The sequence below is a fragment of the Nematostella vectensis genome, chromosome 14, assembly GCF_932526225.1.
Source record: "Nematostella vectensis chromosome 14, jaNemVect1.1, whole genome shotgun sequence".
Classification (NCBI taxonomy): domain Eukaryota; kingdom Metazoa; phylum Cnidaria; class Anthozoa; order Actiniaria; family Edwardsiidae; genus Nematostella; species Nematostella vectensis.
Genome location: NC_064047.1, coordinates 7,871,423 through 7,887,291, shown reverse-complemented (window position 1 = coordinate 7,887,291; position 15,869 = coordinate 7,871,423). Strand labels below are relative to the sequence as shown.

General features: G+C 41.1%; 1 protein-coding gene across 3 annotated transcripts in view; it reads right to left on the bottom strand.

Annotated features, from left to right (window-relative positions):
- LOC5510291 (midasin-like) overlaps positions 1-15,869 on the bottom strand; it is a 78,830-nt gene that overhangs the window by 40,855 nt on the left and 22,106 nt on the right. For all 3 annotated transcript variants that reach the window (XM_048721436.1, XM_032379446.2, XM_048721437.1), the window contains exons 28-46: positions 15,118-15,225; positions 14,547-14,627; positions 14,375-14,461; positions 13,420-13,560; positions 13,025-13,153; positions 12,349-12,538; positions 11,652-11,931; positions 10,926-11,042; positions 10,317-10,401; positions 9,577-9,700; positions 8,547-8,683; positions 6,992-7,391; positions 5,925-6,057; positions 4,847-4,965; positions 4,287-4,417; positions 3,632-3,786; positions 3,014-3,161; positions 2,099-2,282; positions 369-645 (exon numbers count right to left, since the gene is read on the bottom strand). In XM_048721436.1, coding sequence (XP_048577393.1) covers positions 369-645; positions 2,099-2,282; positions 3,014-3,161; positions 3,632-3,786; positions 4,287-4,417; positions 4,847-4,965; positions 5,925-6,057; positions 6,992-7,391; positions 8,547-8,683; positions 9,577-9,700; positions 10,317-10,401; positions 10,926-11,042; positions 11,652-11,931; positions 12,349-12,538; positions 13,025-13,153; positions 13,420-13,560; positions 14,375-14,461; positions 14,547-14,627; positions 15,118-15,225 — 3,026 coding nt within the window. The remainder of the gene's footprint in view (positions 1-368; positions 646-2,098; positions 2,283-3,013; positions 3,162-3,631; positions 3,787-4,286; positions 4,418-4,846; positions 4,966-5,924; positions 6,058-6,991; positions 7,392-8,546; positions 8,684-9,576; positions 9,701-10,316; positions 10,402-10,925; positions 11,043-11,651; positions 11,932-12,348; positions 12,539-13,024; positions 13,154-13,419; positions 13,561-14,374; positions 14,462-14,546; positions 14,628-15,117; positions 15,226-15,869) is intronic.

Sequence of the window (15,869 nt, the reverse complement as noted above, 5' to 3'; positions counted from 1 at the left end):
CAACAACTACAAAGCGACCCTCTGCCAATGGAAATGGAAATTTCGCGCGTTGGCGCGCTTTACTTAAAAAATACTTATAATAAAAAAAGTTTGTTTGAAGTTTTCTATTGTCCCAACTGTTAATGACATACTTGCGTTCATAGGCGAAAGAAAAAGTTAACCAGTCCAGTTTTTCTGATAAAAGAATTTAAGGTCTTGTGCGTAACTTTCGCACTTCATGGAAAATAGAAGGTCACCTAAGTTGAAGATGTAGAGACAGTCGAGACAATAAGGCCTTTTTTAAACAGTATGATGTAAAGCATAAACAAAGAAAAAAAAAAAGGAAAAAAAAGCTAACATATTCCGCACTATAAGCTAGAGACTTCTACCTTTGATGTTTATACTCCATCAGCATTTGAGTCAGCTGTTCTAGAACAGCGAATTCCTGTCCAGGGCAAATAGAATAGAAGAGGGGATACAGCGATATCAGACTGCAACTGAGCTCTTTGTCTCTTAACACCTCTTCACCACACTCATTTTCTTGGTCATGCGACGCCATGACAATAGAATGATTGACGTCTGCCATGGGATCAGCGCTCTGATTGGTTAACAGGCCTTGGGTTGAAAGTAAAGTATTGATTCTTTCGATGAGATCCTGAGCTGAACCTGAAAGTTGAATAACAAATACAATTCATTTGTGAAAAACTACTTGTCTGAAACTTTTTATGTTGAAACTAGGAGTTTCTAATAGAAAGAGAAGTGCTGGGAGCGGTCGACTCAAGGGGGCCTGGTTGCAAAAACCCTGGTCTAATATCCATAAGATAACGTCTAGAACTTCCTAGCAGGGCAATATTTTCTATAAAAATATACTGCTTTCAAATTTTGGGAAGAATTCTGGATATTTCCATCAATGGTATTTAACGCTTATTCACTGAAGTGTGAATATTGCATTTCATAATACCCTCGAAGAATAATCCCAAGACGAAGTCGAGGGGATTATCATGCAATATTCACTGCGCTTGAAGCGAATAATTGTTTTAGTATTATTACCCAAGCGAATCCTAAAATTTCACTGACAAAAAACAGTTCTGATTTATTTTTGGGGATTTTTCTACATCTCAATCGTACATGCACTTTTAATGTTAGGTTAAATATCTTGACCAATCAGCGTGTGCAATTTCTTATATCCACTTGGGAATGTTAGGTTAAAAATCTTGACCAATCAGCGTGTGCAATTTCTTATATTAACTTGGGAAATTATACTATTGTTTGATTGCATGCTTTGGTAAATTAATGACCAAAAAAATGTCAAAATGGCCAATAGTCAACATGAGAGAGTACCCAGTGCAGGGAACCAGAGCTTTTTAAATGTTGCATTCAATCCACAAGTTGGCCAATAACATAGCTTTGATCTTAGATTTTCCAACAGTGATGGCTATATATTGTTTTATCAAGTACTTTCCGGGCTGTTTCTTCCATTCTTTTTGGTCTCCCCTTAGTTTCCATACTCAATGACAGGAAACATTGTTTTTATTTTTTTTAATCGTCCTATATTTTATTGCATAAAGCAATATTCATAGTGTGCATGTTCTATGCAGAAATCATAATGTTAAAAAATATAATTATCATGAACTATTATACATGAAACACAATTTTGATCTTTTAAAAAAGGAAACTAATTTTCAACTTTTGTTGGGAGTCTTTGTTGAAAAAAGTTAAACTCATTTTTCGCGTTTGTTGGGAATCTTTCAATATCCAGCAGGAGGACTAAGTAAATCGCATATTCATGTAGGATTCTGAGGGCTAGCACTGTCCCTTTTCTAACTGTTGAGTAATCTTTTAATACCGTAATTGCTTGAATAAGTGCCTCCCTCAAATACGCGCCTCACCTAAACGTGTTACACTTAATACACTCTGTAGACGTTGGAAGGAAATAAGCGCCTCACCTAAATGTGTTGCCGCAGTGCTTATTGGAGCAATTACGGTATGTCAAGCGGATGACCTACCCTGTATTTATTTAACATTATTCAGGCTAACCTCAGTTTTTTCACTTATTACGAATTGTTGAATAAACAGTGGCCCACAAAACATTCGTGACGTAGCGACTTTAATAACATACCATATTGACCGGTGGCGTGTTTTGCGTTCAGCACCGCGATCATCGCCGCCAAAAGCAAACCTCTCGCTGCGATGCCATCAGATGCCAGAAACTTCAATTGGGCGTTTAGTCGTCTCTTGCTGTAGTCTGTCATCTCGGGACCAATGCTTATTTCGAGCAGCTTGGACAAACTTGACAGGTGTTGCTATAGGTTAAGAAATGATAGCACTCACTTTGGGACCTTATGGTCGTTATGTCACTAGTTATTCCGTCACCAGCTGTTGTCTAGCCTAGTACCGCGTTAGGGACTTTTTATACGATGTGGTTGAGAACGGCAATTGCCGGTCACGCCGTCCTAGCCGTTGACGTCTTGGTATTTAAAAGCCCCTTTTATAACCGTCATGTTTTATTATCATCATGACACTATGGCCGTTAATTATTATGATTGTAAAAACTAAAACTATGATCGTGATGTCTTTCAACAGTTACAACACTATACGTCCTAAAATGAATATGACCATAATGACGCTATGACCGTCGTGTGGCCCTACGACCATGTCGTATGACATTATGACACTGTGACCGTTATGTCATATGACCATTATGACACTATGATCACTATGTCGTATGGCATGACAAAATGACCAGTATGTTATATGATAATATGACCCTATGGCTATTCTGTCGCATAACCCTTTGATCATTATGTCGTATGACATTATGACCCTGTGACCATTAAGTCGTATGATCCTTTGATCGTTATTTCGTATGACATTATGACACTATGACCGTAATGTCGTGTGATCATTATGTCCCTTTAACCATTATGTCGCATGACTACTATGACGCTATGACCATCCAGTCGTATAACCGTCATGGCGCTATGTTCGTTATGACACTATGACCACTATGACCACTATGACCACTATGACTCACCCACTGGTCGTGCACGTCTTGCGTCTGATAAGGCACAGGGTGCCCGTGAGAATAGAGTAATCGCAAGTGCATCTTCGCCAGTCTGTTGTCGGAGCCCAGATGAGCGCTGAGTTCCTTGATGAGGGTGACAAGCTCACTTGGCAGAGAACTGACAACAAAATAAATATAAGTGGAGCTTCAAGCTTTTTGTTTGGACCTTGAATACCAAAATGATTCGAATAAGCGCCCGGGCACTTATTAAATTTTTCGGGTCTTTGAGAAGGGGGGCACTCATTGGAGCACTCTCGCTTATTTGGGGGGGTGGGTGGGGGGGGGGGGGGGTGGCGCTTATTCCGAATGTCAAGTGTGTTTACACCTAGATGTCCACCTTAGCTGGTGGTCCTCAAACAGTCCTTATTCACTTATACAGTCCCTTAATCACTTATTCCATTGCATTATTCTAAGAAATATGGAGGTTGAGAAAAAAATATCTGGCGAGACAATAAACTTGCCACTTACAAGCACTAGATACCATTCTAGGAAAACAATGCCCGTTACTACAAGTACATCTCTTCTTTCCACATGAGTTCCTTTACACCTGAATACCCGGATTCTGAACAAAAAAGGCCCGTCTCGTACCTGTCGGTCGCTTGTCCAAGAATATGTGGTACAACAGCAAGAGTCTTTTCCACGAACCATTGCCAGTGAAGGGACAGGGATGACAGCGAGAACTGAGGGCTGGGAGCAGAACATACTTCCAGGAATCGGTCACTCCAAGTGAGCGCGACCGAAACCTATGATAACGATACAATAATTAGAAAAGAACTCACAAAGGATGTGGTTGGTGTGGATAACATAAATCGCCGTCAGCCTTCGGAAAAAAAGGCCGTGAACTGGAAGGCCCTGGTCAAATAAGGACATATATGAAAAAAAAAGTAAAAGCTAGTACATTTGATCAAAGTCGTATAAAAATTCACCATGAAATGAAACATGCATCACACACACATCGTACACTCACTCCAAGACATACAAAATCATCATCGACATACTAACCCTACCCCTAAAAATACACGAGCACATACTCAAACACGAACTCGATCAGAAACAACTCCTCACACAACACACAAATACTTAAAACATTAAAACGCTAATATAGGCTCTAGGCCTGAACAAGGACTCGCGTTTCTATGTAAGCCCCTTCATTAATCAAACACAGGATGTGCAAGTTACGAGAAAAATAACGCTACAGATCAGACATAGAAGTAAACCGTTTGAACAACAGTTTTTTCCTTACCTCTGATGCCTGCTGCTCGCTCAGCGGCATATCCAGTAGAATCATGCGCTCAATAAATCTCGTCAGCGTGAGGAAGAAGGGGTAAAGATGAGCTACCACAGGATGTGAGAGGGCTTCGCTGGACAACAGCCCTACGAAAAAATATCAGGCAAATTATCAAATTATTTATCATTGTAAAAATAAATACAATAAAGCCACGAACAAACAGCGTCCCCTTCTTTAATAAACCTTTAGGATGTTTTTTTTGTGTGTTTGCTGAATTACTCGGGAAGGACTGGTCGAGACACAAGAGACTTTCTCCGAGTCATTTTTTGGAACCTGGATTGGACGATAACCTAGATTTTACGATAGCTCCTTTCTCCCGGCGGGAATTGTAGTAAACTGAACATGATATTGCATAGACTGTCTCTACAATATTACTCCTTTGGCTACATGTAATTTACTGTTCTAATGTCTCCTTTGCTTATTATCTCTTTTATGACTGGATATATATTGCATCGTGCATTATATCTGATCAGGGGAAAGATTACACAACATACAATGTTCATTTGTTAACTAACCAGAATGGAAGTCCATGGAATATTTGAGAAGGCCCTTGCTCTGTACTTTGATTGACGTGTTGCTTATTATCGCGCTCATTTGTTGTGAGTGTCGTGCTCTTTCCGCTAGCAACTGAAGCCTTCCAATAAAAACAAGTGTGGTTCTCATTCAAGTTGCACAACATTTTTACACATGATAAAAGCGATAGAAGGCAATGTAGAGGCGGCGGAGTGGTCCTGGGAAAGGGAGGATTATTGGAAGGATTTTAGTTTGGAGGGGGACGGGGTTTGGCGTAGAGTATCACTAAAAATGATAAAAAGTCTTTCATCTTTTGCTTACATATTTAGGTGACATGACGGAAAAACATGACATGACGCTTCAAATAAGCCCATTTCACATCGAATAAGGCGGAGCATTTCCCTGAGTTCTTAGAAACTTATAGCCAACAAAATATCAAGTGCGACTTTTTTTTAAATTGATGCGACTTTTTGTAAAGTGTCATTGAAATTTGAGCTTTTCGTCCCTGAGCTGATACACAGGGCAATGATGATCAAAGAAAAATTATCTTAAAAAGCCAAAATCTGGTTATTTGCCCTTAAGCCTCACGTTATTTGTGTTTTAAAAATCAGTCCTATAGCCAATGAAGAAATTGTGTCTTCTCTCTCTATCTGGAATTGCACGTTTTCCAGGTTTTTCCGTCATGTCTATTTAGGTACATTTAAAACACGCGATCATGTCAAAAAAGTCGGGGGTAAATATGCTTTACACTCGACTGCATTTAATTGACAGCTGACGCTACATTAAAAGTTACCAGCTTTGTTATCGCTAGCTACTTTGCGCTATTGTTACAGCGCAGCCAGTGAAAAATTAAAAAACAACTAAAATATAACTATGTAGAATGTTTGTTCCAACCAATCATGGGAGAAACATCTAAATAGGCATAAGTCTTAAAACCTTTTCGTGGCAAACTTTTCGTTTGCGACTCCTCAGAAGACTGAATATTCCATTCCACACTCGATTCCGTGTTTAAGGTTTTACTGTTGTTGTGTTTAACCGGTTTAACTGGTCTCTATAATTCTGAAATGAAATGTAACAAACCTATTGGTCACACTCTCCATCTTCTGTATCAGTTCTTTGATCTCGTCTCGTCTTCCTTGGCAGCTCATCAACAGTCGAGGGGTTAAGTGACCATTGAGTCGCAAGTCGTACGGGTGGTTGGCCAGGTCAGGGTCTGTAATTACATACATTAGGGACCTTAAGCAACGACAACGGCAACGCGGACGCCGACGGCAGAAAACAACAGAATTTGATTCAGAATTCAATAGCAGCACGTGGGAATGCGTTCTGTCTGATACATTTCAGCCGTTTTCCGTAAAACCACGACGTGAAAACTCCAAGTTTCACGGTCAATTGAGGACGCTGACGTTTGCACTGTAAACTCCAATAATTACGTTCGGCGCTGTAGAAATAATGTTTTTAGTTTATTTTTATCTCTCTCTGACTATAATGTTTTGCTTATTCCATTGCAATTAAATTATTATTGATCACTACGCGCGAAAACATCTTTTTCGATCGCGTTGTCCTAGCCGTCGCCGTCGTCCTTGCTTAAGGTCCCTACTGTTGAATTCTTAGGCGGAATGACAATAATGGTAACAGTGAAAGTGATACAATGATAATAAATTTGTTGATGCCAATGTTGCTGATCATGATAATGATGAATAACAATTAAAACTATAATGACAATCGGGTAAGTCGAGCCCTATAACAATAATAATGATGGTAATGTTTAAAACCTGGGAGTTGTTGTTTTCATTAAGGACAACTTGGCTGAGATTTGACAGCAATTAATGCGACACTTATTCTTGGTCACGAAGAATTTTAAACATGTTCAGAGTATACCTACTCGGAAAACCCATGTTTCCTAACCCGCTGGGCCGTATTGCTTCATTGGTATAAAATGAATAATAAAGTAAGCATTCATAAAACAAAACTTGGGTTTGGAATGTGCAAGCATTATGTTCCAGTGAACATTCACATGGCTTTTAAAGACCTGGATTTTGCCATTTTTATGTTTCTCGCGAGCCACTGCGAAATATGACACATGGGCTCTCGAGTGCAACTTCTGGAATTGTTATTAGCGCTAGTGTAAACGCAGCATTACTTACAGTTTGACATCTGTCCTAGCTGATGCGTTATCCCCTGGAGCCGTTGCATCGCGATGCTGGTGAAAACAGTCTCCAATGTAGACGCCATGGCAGACATCACGTGACCAACATCACTAGCGTCAGGCAATTCCATCAACACGTGACACAACAAGTCACGTCTCAACTGCCAATCACGGAAAGTGGCTCTCTCTGTAACCAAGGTAACAGCATGATCACGTTGCTTTGGTGACTCGCGCTGGCATAGCAACTGAAGCAGAGGAGCGCAGTGTTGCATGATGGTCGCGAGGGAGGTGTTGGTGACAAAGTCGTGGATTGAAGGACCCGGATAAGACTTGGTGATGACTTCAGCATTTGATTGACAGGTAAGTGAGTGGTGGCGATCGCAAAGCTCCTCCGCTATCTGCATTAGTAAATAATAATAAGGGAAAGGCTCTGTGAGCCAACCTGTGAAGGCATATGCTTTCTCCTAGTTTTCTGATGTGCATAAAGTATATTCGGGATACTGAACAATGTATCAAGGAAGAACACATCAAGATGCTAAGAGTACATGAAAATGTGCTTTTTCGCTTTGCTTATTATCTTTGCTTATTTTCGCTTAATAACACATACCAAGATTGGTTGTTATATGATGTTTTGTTCTGTTTTGTTCATGAGATATGGATATTTTTGCTCTTAATGAAATCGGAGTAGTTTTGCTTTTAGTGACATCCGCGATGACGTCACAAATCACGTGACCATATTTTTGCACTCCCCTTGAAACAAACATGACACCTGCAAAGTTTGGTTGTGTAACAATGTTTCTTTCAAGAGATATGAATGATTTTGCTTTTAATCACGTTTTTTCCTAAAGTGACGTCATCGATGACGTCACGCATCACGTGATCATATCTTGGCACCTATTTTGACACATACACGACACATACCAAGTTTGGTTGTTATACAATGTTTCTTTCACGAGATATGAATGTTTTTATTTTGATGACGTCAGCATATTTTGCTTTTAAGGACGTCATTGATGACGTCACAATTACGTGACCATATTGGAGCACCCCCTTAACACCAACATGACACCTACCAAGTTTGTTTCTTTCATTAATCACGATTTTTGCTTTAAGTGACATCATCGATGACGTCACACAACACGTGGCCATATTGTTGCATCCCCCTTGACTTCTACATGACATTTACCTAGTTTGGTTGCCATATGATGTTTCCTTCGTGAAATATAAATATTTTTATTTTGATGACGTCAGTATATTTTTAGTGACGTCATCGATGACGTCACCAATCACGTGACCTCAGTTTTGCACTTCCCTTGACTCATACATGACACCTGCCAAGTTTGGTTGTCATACGATGCTTTTAAGGGACGGACAGACGGACATCACGTCACGAAAACTCGAGTCGATGGGTTACCAATATTTGTTACCATATTTGTTAGGTATGGGTCCCCGCTCACACGGCGCTTCGCTCCGCTTAAATACTTTTTGTATCGTATCGTTCAATACTATTTTTTATCTTATTGTTTTGATCCCATTGATGTGTTTGCACTTACCAGTCTCTCGCGGTCACTGGGCTGACTTCTGACGTAGACCTGAGTGACGGCCGTTTTCATTGCACTGCGCATGTCCAAACCCCTCTGAGTCAGGTCACTTATCATGGAGGACGCGTGGAGAAGATCAAGTAAAGAGCCTGGGCACAAAAATAAAATAAAAATAATAAGCCGCAATTTTGTCACACTTGCAAAATGAGAATTCATCCATTTATTTTGACTGATTTTAGAAGCTACTGCGATATTTTATATTGAATTCGTTAAAAGAAGTAAAAAAACTTCATTTTAAAGTAAATTTCGAAATTTGATCGCATCACTTGTCCTCTAATAATGAATGAAAACAATAACCAAGATGTGACTGACCATGGCTCTTTAATTTGAAGCTTGTTATCATCAAGCTTTCAATCAAAGCAATCACGTGGCAAATTCAAGCCAAATAAACACAGACCCGCTGTACCCGTCATTCCAGAGAGCAATGAAAAAATGAAATCTTTCAAAGAAAACAAGCCCTTTCTGACAAATAAATGTTACCGCTAAATGCCGAGGCGCGCGCGGGTTCACCACCTAAAAAGTCACGTGATTTCTAATGCCTAGTGCACACTAGCAACATAACAACATAACGACACGGGCGCGCGCACTATGTTTAGCCCGACATAACGACATGGACATAATGACATAAAAGAAAAAAAACATATTTTTTCTCTTATGTCGTTATGTCCATGTCGTTATGTTTAAGATAAGAGTGCGCCCGCCCATGTCGTTATGTCGCTAGTGTGCACTAGGCATTACTGAAAATCGCATATTGGCAAATTTGTGAAGCTTTGACTTGGGGGCCGCGGTAGCGCGCCATAAAGGCTGCTTCTCATTTGTACGCAAGCTTAACGCACGTTATTTTTTTGTTCTCACTGGAACGAAAGAGCAAGCGTAGGACAACGCAACTGCGTGATTTTCACTTACGCTTGTGTTTGACTGAGTCTAACTTACGCTTGCGTTTGTGCTTGTATCATAGTGAGACTCCAAGCAAAAGTATTACCTCCGAGTTTTTCTTGATACGCTCTGTGCAGATCTAGCAAGTGCTGTCGCGTGGCGGGGTCTAACAGGCCGACTCCAGACATCATGGCGTGCCGGTCATGATTATCATAACCCTGTTCTTCATCCTGACGACAAAACAAACATGTTATGACGTGTTATGATGCGTTCAGAGTAGAACTTCTCTGAGCATGATCGTGCCGTGATTTATGTGTAAAATATATATATGCAACGCGAATACATGAACATATATCAGCAAAGGTGAAAGGGTCCTATACGCCGACGCGCTAACACACTGGGCCACCTGTGATGAGAGGCCCCATACACTGACGCGCTAACAAACTGGGCCAGCTGTGGTGAGAGGCCCCATACGCTGACGCGCTAACAGACTGGGCCACCTGTGTTGAGAGGCCCCATACACTGACACGCTAACAAACTGGGCCAGCTGTGGTGAGAGGCCTATACGCTGACGTGCTAACAGACTGGGACACCTGTGGTGAGAGGCCCCATACACTGACGCGCTAACACACTGGGCCAGCTGTGGTGAGAGGCCCCATACGCTGACGCGCTAACACACTGGGCCACCTGTGGTGAGAGGCCCCATACGCTGACGCGCTAACACACTGGGCTACCTGTGATCCCATAAATCATTAGCGATGTTTGATAGCAGTTTTATTATTGCAATTATTTTGTTCTGAAACCGTTCGTTCAAATTTATTGCGTATGTTTGATACACTACCGTACCTCTCCAGATACGTAGATCTCCACGCCTCGGTTCCGCATGGCACGTGATATCTCACCAAACTTAGGATCCATTGTCAGGATCAATCTATTGTAAAAACAATTAAATTATGCCGAACTGCAAAAGATGTGCTGTTGTACTTAGAATGGTTTTCCAAAACCCCTGAAATACTCTTTAGTGCATTTAGTATTAATACACTGTAATGTCTTTGTTCTCTTTTGTTCTGGATTGACTATTACACTTTAATAATTACATTTTGTTTCAAGGGATTTTGAAAACCACTCTATCATCAGGGGGTAAAATTTTAGCGATACTAAAACAGATAATACAGAGCTGCGAGATAAATGAATCTCTTCTAAACAAACTAAACAAGCCCGCAATAAGGAACAATCATGTCAATGTCCGTTTTTTCCTAACCCCCCCCCCCCTCCCTCACAAAAAAACACACACAAGTACAAAACAAACAACAAAACACAACAATACAGGTGCAACAACATTTCCGTAAGTCTTATCATTTTTACTAGGTAAACTTAATATTCCATAATATAGAGTTCCAGGGCTCATCATTATCATGGTATCATCAGCATCATCCAACACTTCCAAAAACTTACCTAAAGTCCGGGTGGGGCGTGACCGCTGGGACTTCCCCATCTATGACCCCCCTCTCGTTGATGCTCAGAGTCCCCCCTGGCTCAAGCAAGGCATTCAAGCGGTCAAGCACAGATGGGCTGCAAAATAGTGCAAAGTTCATACATGAGTATTGCATGCTGATGCATTTGAGATACCACTTGGCATCAAGGTACCATTCAAAAGTGCCAAGGGCAATCAATAGTGGGGTGTGGGAAGGAGGCTCATAAATAAAAAGCAATAAACATGGGCGGATGTTTTTTTTTTCTTGAACGCACGGTTTCAATGTCCCCAAATATCTATTAGGCGTTACATATAATTCGATTGCTTGATAAAATCTTATATTACATATTTCCTAAACTGCTTATATTCAGTGGTACTGTATGTCAAACCCAGGTACCCTCTTCCCCACCTATCGCTCGAAACAACCGTCGCACCACCCCACCCCACTTGTGGGACCACTCCGCCGCACCTGCCATAGCACCAAGAGGAGCTTTTATGCCACACGGGTCGTTTTTCTTATTTGTCACTGTTAATTTACTTAATTTTCTTAATTTTCCGCGTGATTGGAAAACATTTTAGTGATGGCCAACGAAAAAACTCCAAGGATCTTGAACTACGAAAGCCAGAAGGCAGTTAAACTGTTGGAAATCGTCGGCGATACTTTCCAGCACATTGAAAACCGCAGTAAGCAACAACCTATGTATTACCTGCAGAAGTTGACGTTGTCAATCAGCAGCCAGGACCCAGTCTTTAGCGCCTGCACTAGCTGTCCGTCCACCCACTCAAACTGCCCCCCACAGTGTGTGTTGTTCTGATTCGACTCATACTGACACTTCAGGGCGAGAATAGAATCGTGGACTTCATCCCCAGGGGAGGGGGGAAGGTGGGCCTGGCGTCGTGTCTCTAGGACGAGGCTCATGACGTGTAGTAGGGCTTGCATTCGGGTATTTGTCAAGCCTTCACTTGTACGGCTCTCCGATTTAGATGCTAGAAGAGGTGTAGAAGAGAATAAAATTAGGGGTCGACCATTTTACTTTTGAGGGGGGGGGGTGGTTATTGAGCGAGATGTTTTTTTTTTTCACGGCAACGGCGTTGGAGGTATTTTTTGTTATGCGGTTGTCCTTTCTTCTTTGGAACCATCGGATGGAGTATTTTTTTTTTTTACCAATCAGCCCCCCTCCCCCAGGAGTTTAGTAGTCCGCCCCTTAGTCAAAGAACAAGAGAACTGTGAGAGTTCGTTTTTCGGGTTCATATCTCCGATTTATACATATCGTTATTTGCCGCTGGTGAAGTGGGAAAACAGCCTAATAATCTTCCTAGTGCTCTTTATCTAATATGACTACTGCAAGTTTGTGTTTTTACTTCCAAAGCGAAATGCTTCTCTGAATTCCAAATGTTACGCACATTTTGTGTTGATCTTCATAAACGCCCTCCAGTTGTTATAGAGGTTGACCACCTCAGTCAGCGATCCGGTCTTTCCGCCCTCCACCTGAGGGCCGTCCCCGACGGTCCTGACAAGGACCTCACGTATGGTGTCTGTGACCACGTGTGCAGCACGTGATACCACATCCTCCCAGTGCCTGTTCAGGTCCGCCTACGACACATAAAAAACATGAATCAAACACAACGCATAAAAAATATAAAATATTGTGGACCAGTCTGTGAATGTCTGGACTCTATTCTCCATGCTACTAAAACCGAGTTAAGCAATATTCGAATAGGAGAGGGAATATACCAAACATATTTCAAAAGTAATATTATAGCTCCGAGCATTTCTTAGAAAAATCATGCTAAAAAAGAGGTGTGTGTTTCGAAGGGTCCCAATTAAAGGGTCCCAATGGTGTCCTTATTACAAGGGTTTCTCTGTATGAGGACAGTCTGTTAGGGTCCAAGAGTGTCCTTATTAGTGAGGTTTCTCTGTATGAGGGCAGTCCTTTAGGTCCACGAGTCTAGGTATTAGCGGGTTTTCTCTGTATGAGGAGTCTGGAAGATCCAAGAATGTCCTTATTAACGGGGTTTCTCTGTATGAGGACAGTCTTGTTGATCCGAGAGTGTCCTTATTAGAGAGGTTTCTCTGCACCTGCTCGAAGCCACCGAGAAGTTCTGTTGTATCCATAGCACTGTTCATTGTCATCACGTCCAGTTTACTGCTCGTCAGCCCTGCCACCATGCGAACTAATGAGGTCTTGCCGCATGAACGAGGCCCGATCTAAATGGGGGAGAAATGTTAAGTGATTTACCAAACAATGGTATTAGGGGACAGCATAAGGGGATAGTGTTACCATCATTTAAACATCAGAGCTGCAAAAGCATTACAATCTTACAATCCTAGCCGAATGTATGGTAAACGTTTAGTATTATCCTGGGTCGAGATCTCGGCTGCTTGGATTTTATGTTTTCTGCATGGATAGAAATGTCAAGTGAAAGTGCAATGCATTATGGGACGGCCGAAGTGTCCCACAGCAGACTACTAACCAAGACAGCCATCCAGTTCATCTCTAGACATTTCATGAGGGACTCCATATATGGAAGATGATGATGCAACATCTGAAGCGGGTGTGACGTCACGAGGGTTGGACGAATACAAGGGCTTCTGGGTAAGAACGAGTGTCCGACCTGATGAAGTGAAGTCACATAAACTTTCAGAGACAACTTTTTTTTTCTTTTGGGAGACAAGCTGTCATGGTGCTCGGTAGATCTTAAGCTTACAACGGAACCTGCATTATACTCCATGTCACGGGAGAAACGTGAGAAAGAATGTTCCCTCCATCTTTTTCTTCAAAAAGTAGTAACTTATCTCTGTAATTTAAGGATGGGAAATAGTATGACGCTTTGTTGAGATCTTGTATCGCCTTACTGTGTTGAGGAATGTAAAGTTTCTCAGTTCGGTTTTCTACATTAAGGCGGAAAAGTCCACAAGCTAGTCCTCCAACTATTATTAAAACAATAATAACAGTAGCCCACGGACGGATTGCAAAATTATAGGCAAGTGTGCCAAAGAATTTCCCTGTACAACTGTGAAACGCATTTGTGCAGCGTTGCCGTCTTGCAGGCCTAAAAGTATCGTAGAATCTAGAATAGCGTTAGATAGAGATAATAGATTCTAGGGTATCGATAGAGTACCGTAGAATCTAGGACATCGTTTAAGAGAGCATCGTAGAATCTAGGATAATGTTAGAAAAAGTATCGTAAAGTCTAGGATAGCGTTAGATTAACTATCGTAGAATTTTGGATATAGTTAGATGGAGTCTTAGCCGGCGACCCAGCTCTCCTGTGTGTTTTCGTTGTTTAGGATCCCCGTGGGGCAAAAAATCAACCGAGACCCCCAAATTTCCGAATTAACCCAGTGGAGAGCCGGCTAGCAGGCTAATGGAGTCTCGTAGAATACAGTATATCGTTGAATGGAGGATCTAAGGTTTCATCTTCTTACCTGAATGTGAGAGGCTGTGACGTGAAGCATGGGGTTTTGAGGACTGTATTGAAAGTCGCTGAAAATCTCCCGGAACAGTTCCAAAACCTGAAAGATCGTCATGGATAGTTATTTTCGTTATTCTACATTCGACCTTCCCGCCTCTTCAAAGGTCTCCCTATCAAATACTCACCTTAACTTTATCAGATGCTGTTCTCATTCGATCGCTGTAGATCATCTTCACAAACTGACCCGGCTCAAATCTCATGCCAACCTTAACAAGGTAATGTGGTCAGTGGTGACAGGGTCTCATGTATTTTTGAGTGCAAAACCCTTTGAAAAAGATGTATATTCCGTTTTGATTTTTTTTGTTATAAAAATCAGATAATAGAGAAGTCGTATTCATCTAAAGACACTAATTGGTTAGCGTCTAATCGATGAAACTGCCTATGAAGGAATCAGAAAGCTAAATGTCCCAAAATAAATGTATTAGCCACCTATTTGTCATTTCCAACAAAAAAGCTAGATCCCCTCTTTACTGGGTAGGTAAGGGGATAGAAAAAGAGAAATAAAAAATACCTGACCCAGCGGTAAAAGAGAAAATAAAGAATTGCATGCGTTTATAACAGTAACTGCAGCCATGTTTCCAGTGAGAACCATTAGAATAGACGCATTTATACAAGAAAACAACATTGTTTATTGAACCTATTGGGCCATTTTCTATTTTATAGGTGTATACGTCTAGTGCCACCAATGATATTCACCTGATGACGTATAAGAAGATCACACCAGCGGAACACATCTCTGAGGTTGAACTCCCAAGGACTACCTTTACTTCCCCATAACTTGTCTATCACAGTCTCTTGGTGGAGCTAATGAGAGAATGACGGAAAAGATGGATTCAGATAAGCCTTCCTGCTCCATAAATATAGCACAGAGCATCAATAGTTAATTTTATTTAAAATAATTTATCATTTGGAACTGACAGTATGCCCAGTAGCTAATGGCAGGGAGGGAGGAACGATAACATCCGTTAATACGACCTCCGAGTTCCGTGCAAATCTTCAAAACAACATTTGCTGTGGTAAACCAATGCACCAACTACAGTCAATTTCTGCTCTTCCCATTTCTACGGTTAAGAAGAAGAGATCTACCTTGTATTATTAGTATAACAACATAATGTGAAAAGTGTTTAATATTGTATCCCCAATCTACAGAAATAGTAGAGAAATTAAACAAACACGTTTTTGGATGACGAACGGCAGCCGGAAGTAGATGATTCTTGTGTTCAAAGTTACTGTACCACTAGCAGGTTCGTGATGGAGCAGAAACGTCTTCTTTTATTGGATTGCAACAAAACTTTACAAAGCAGGAAAACTTTGAACTTTCGGTTTCCATCCGTCTTTCAGGCACGTAATCACTTGTCACTAGTTTACTTCTGGAGGGCAAATGCAAACCTAAACCGACAAGAGACAAAATAATCTATAAGAATCCGCACTATCTAACAAGCTATCCA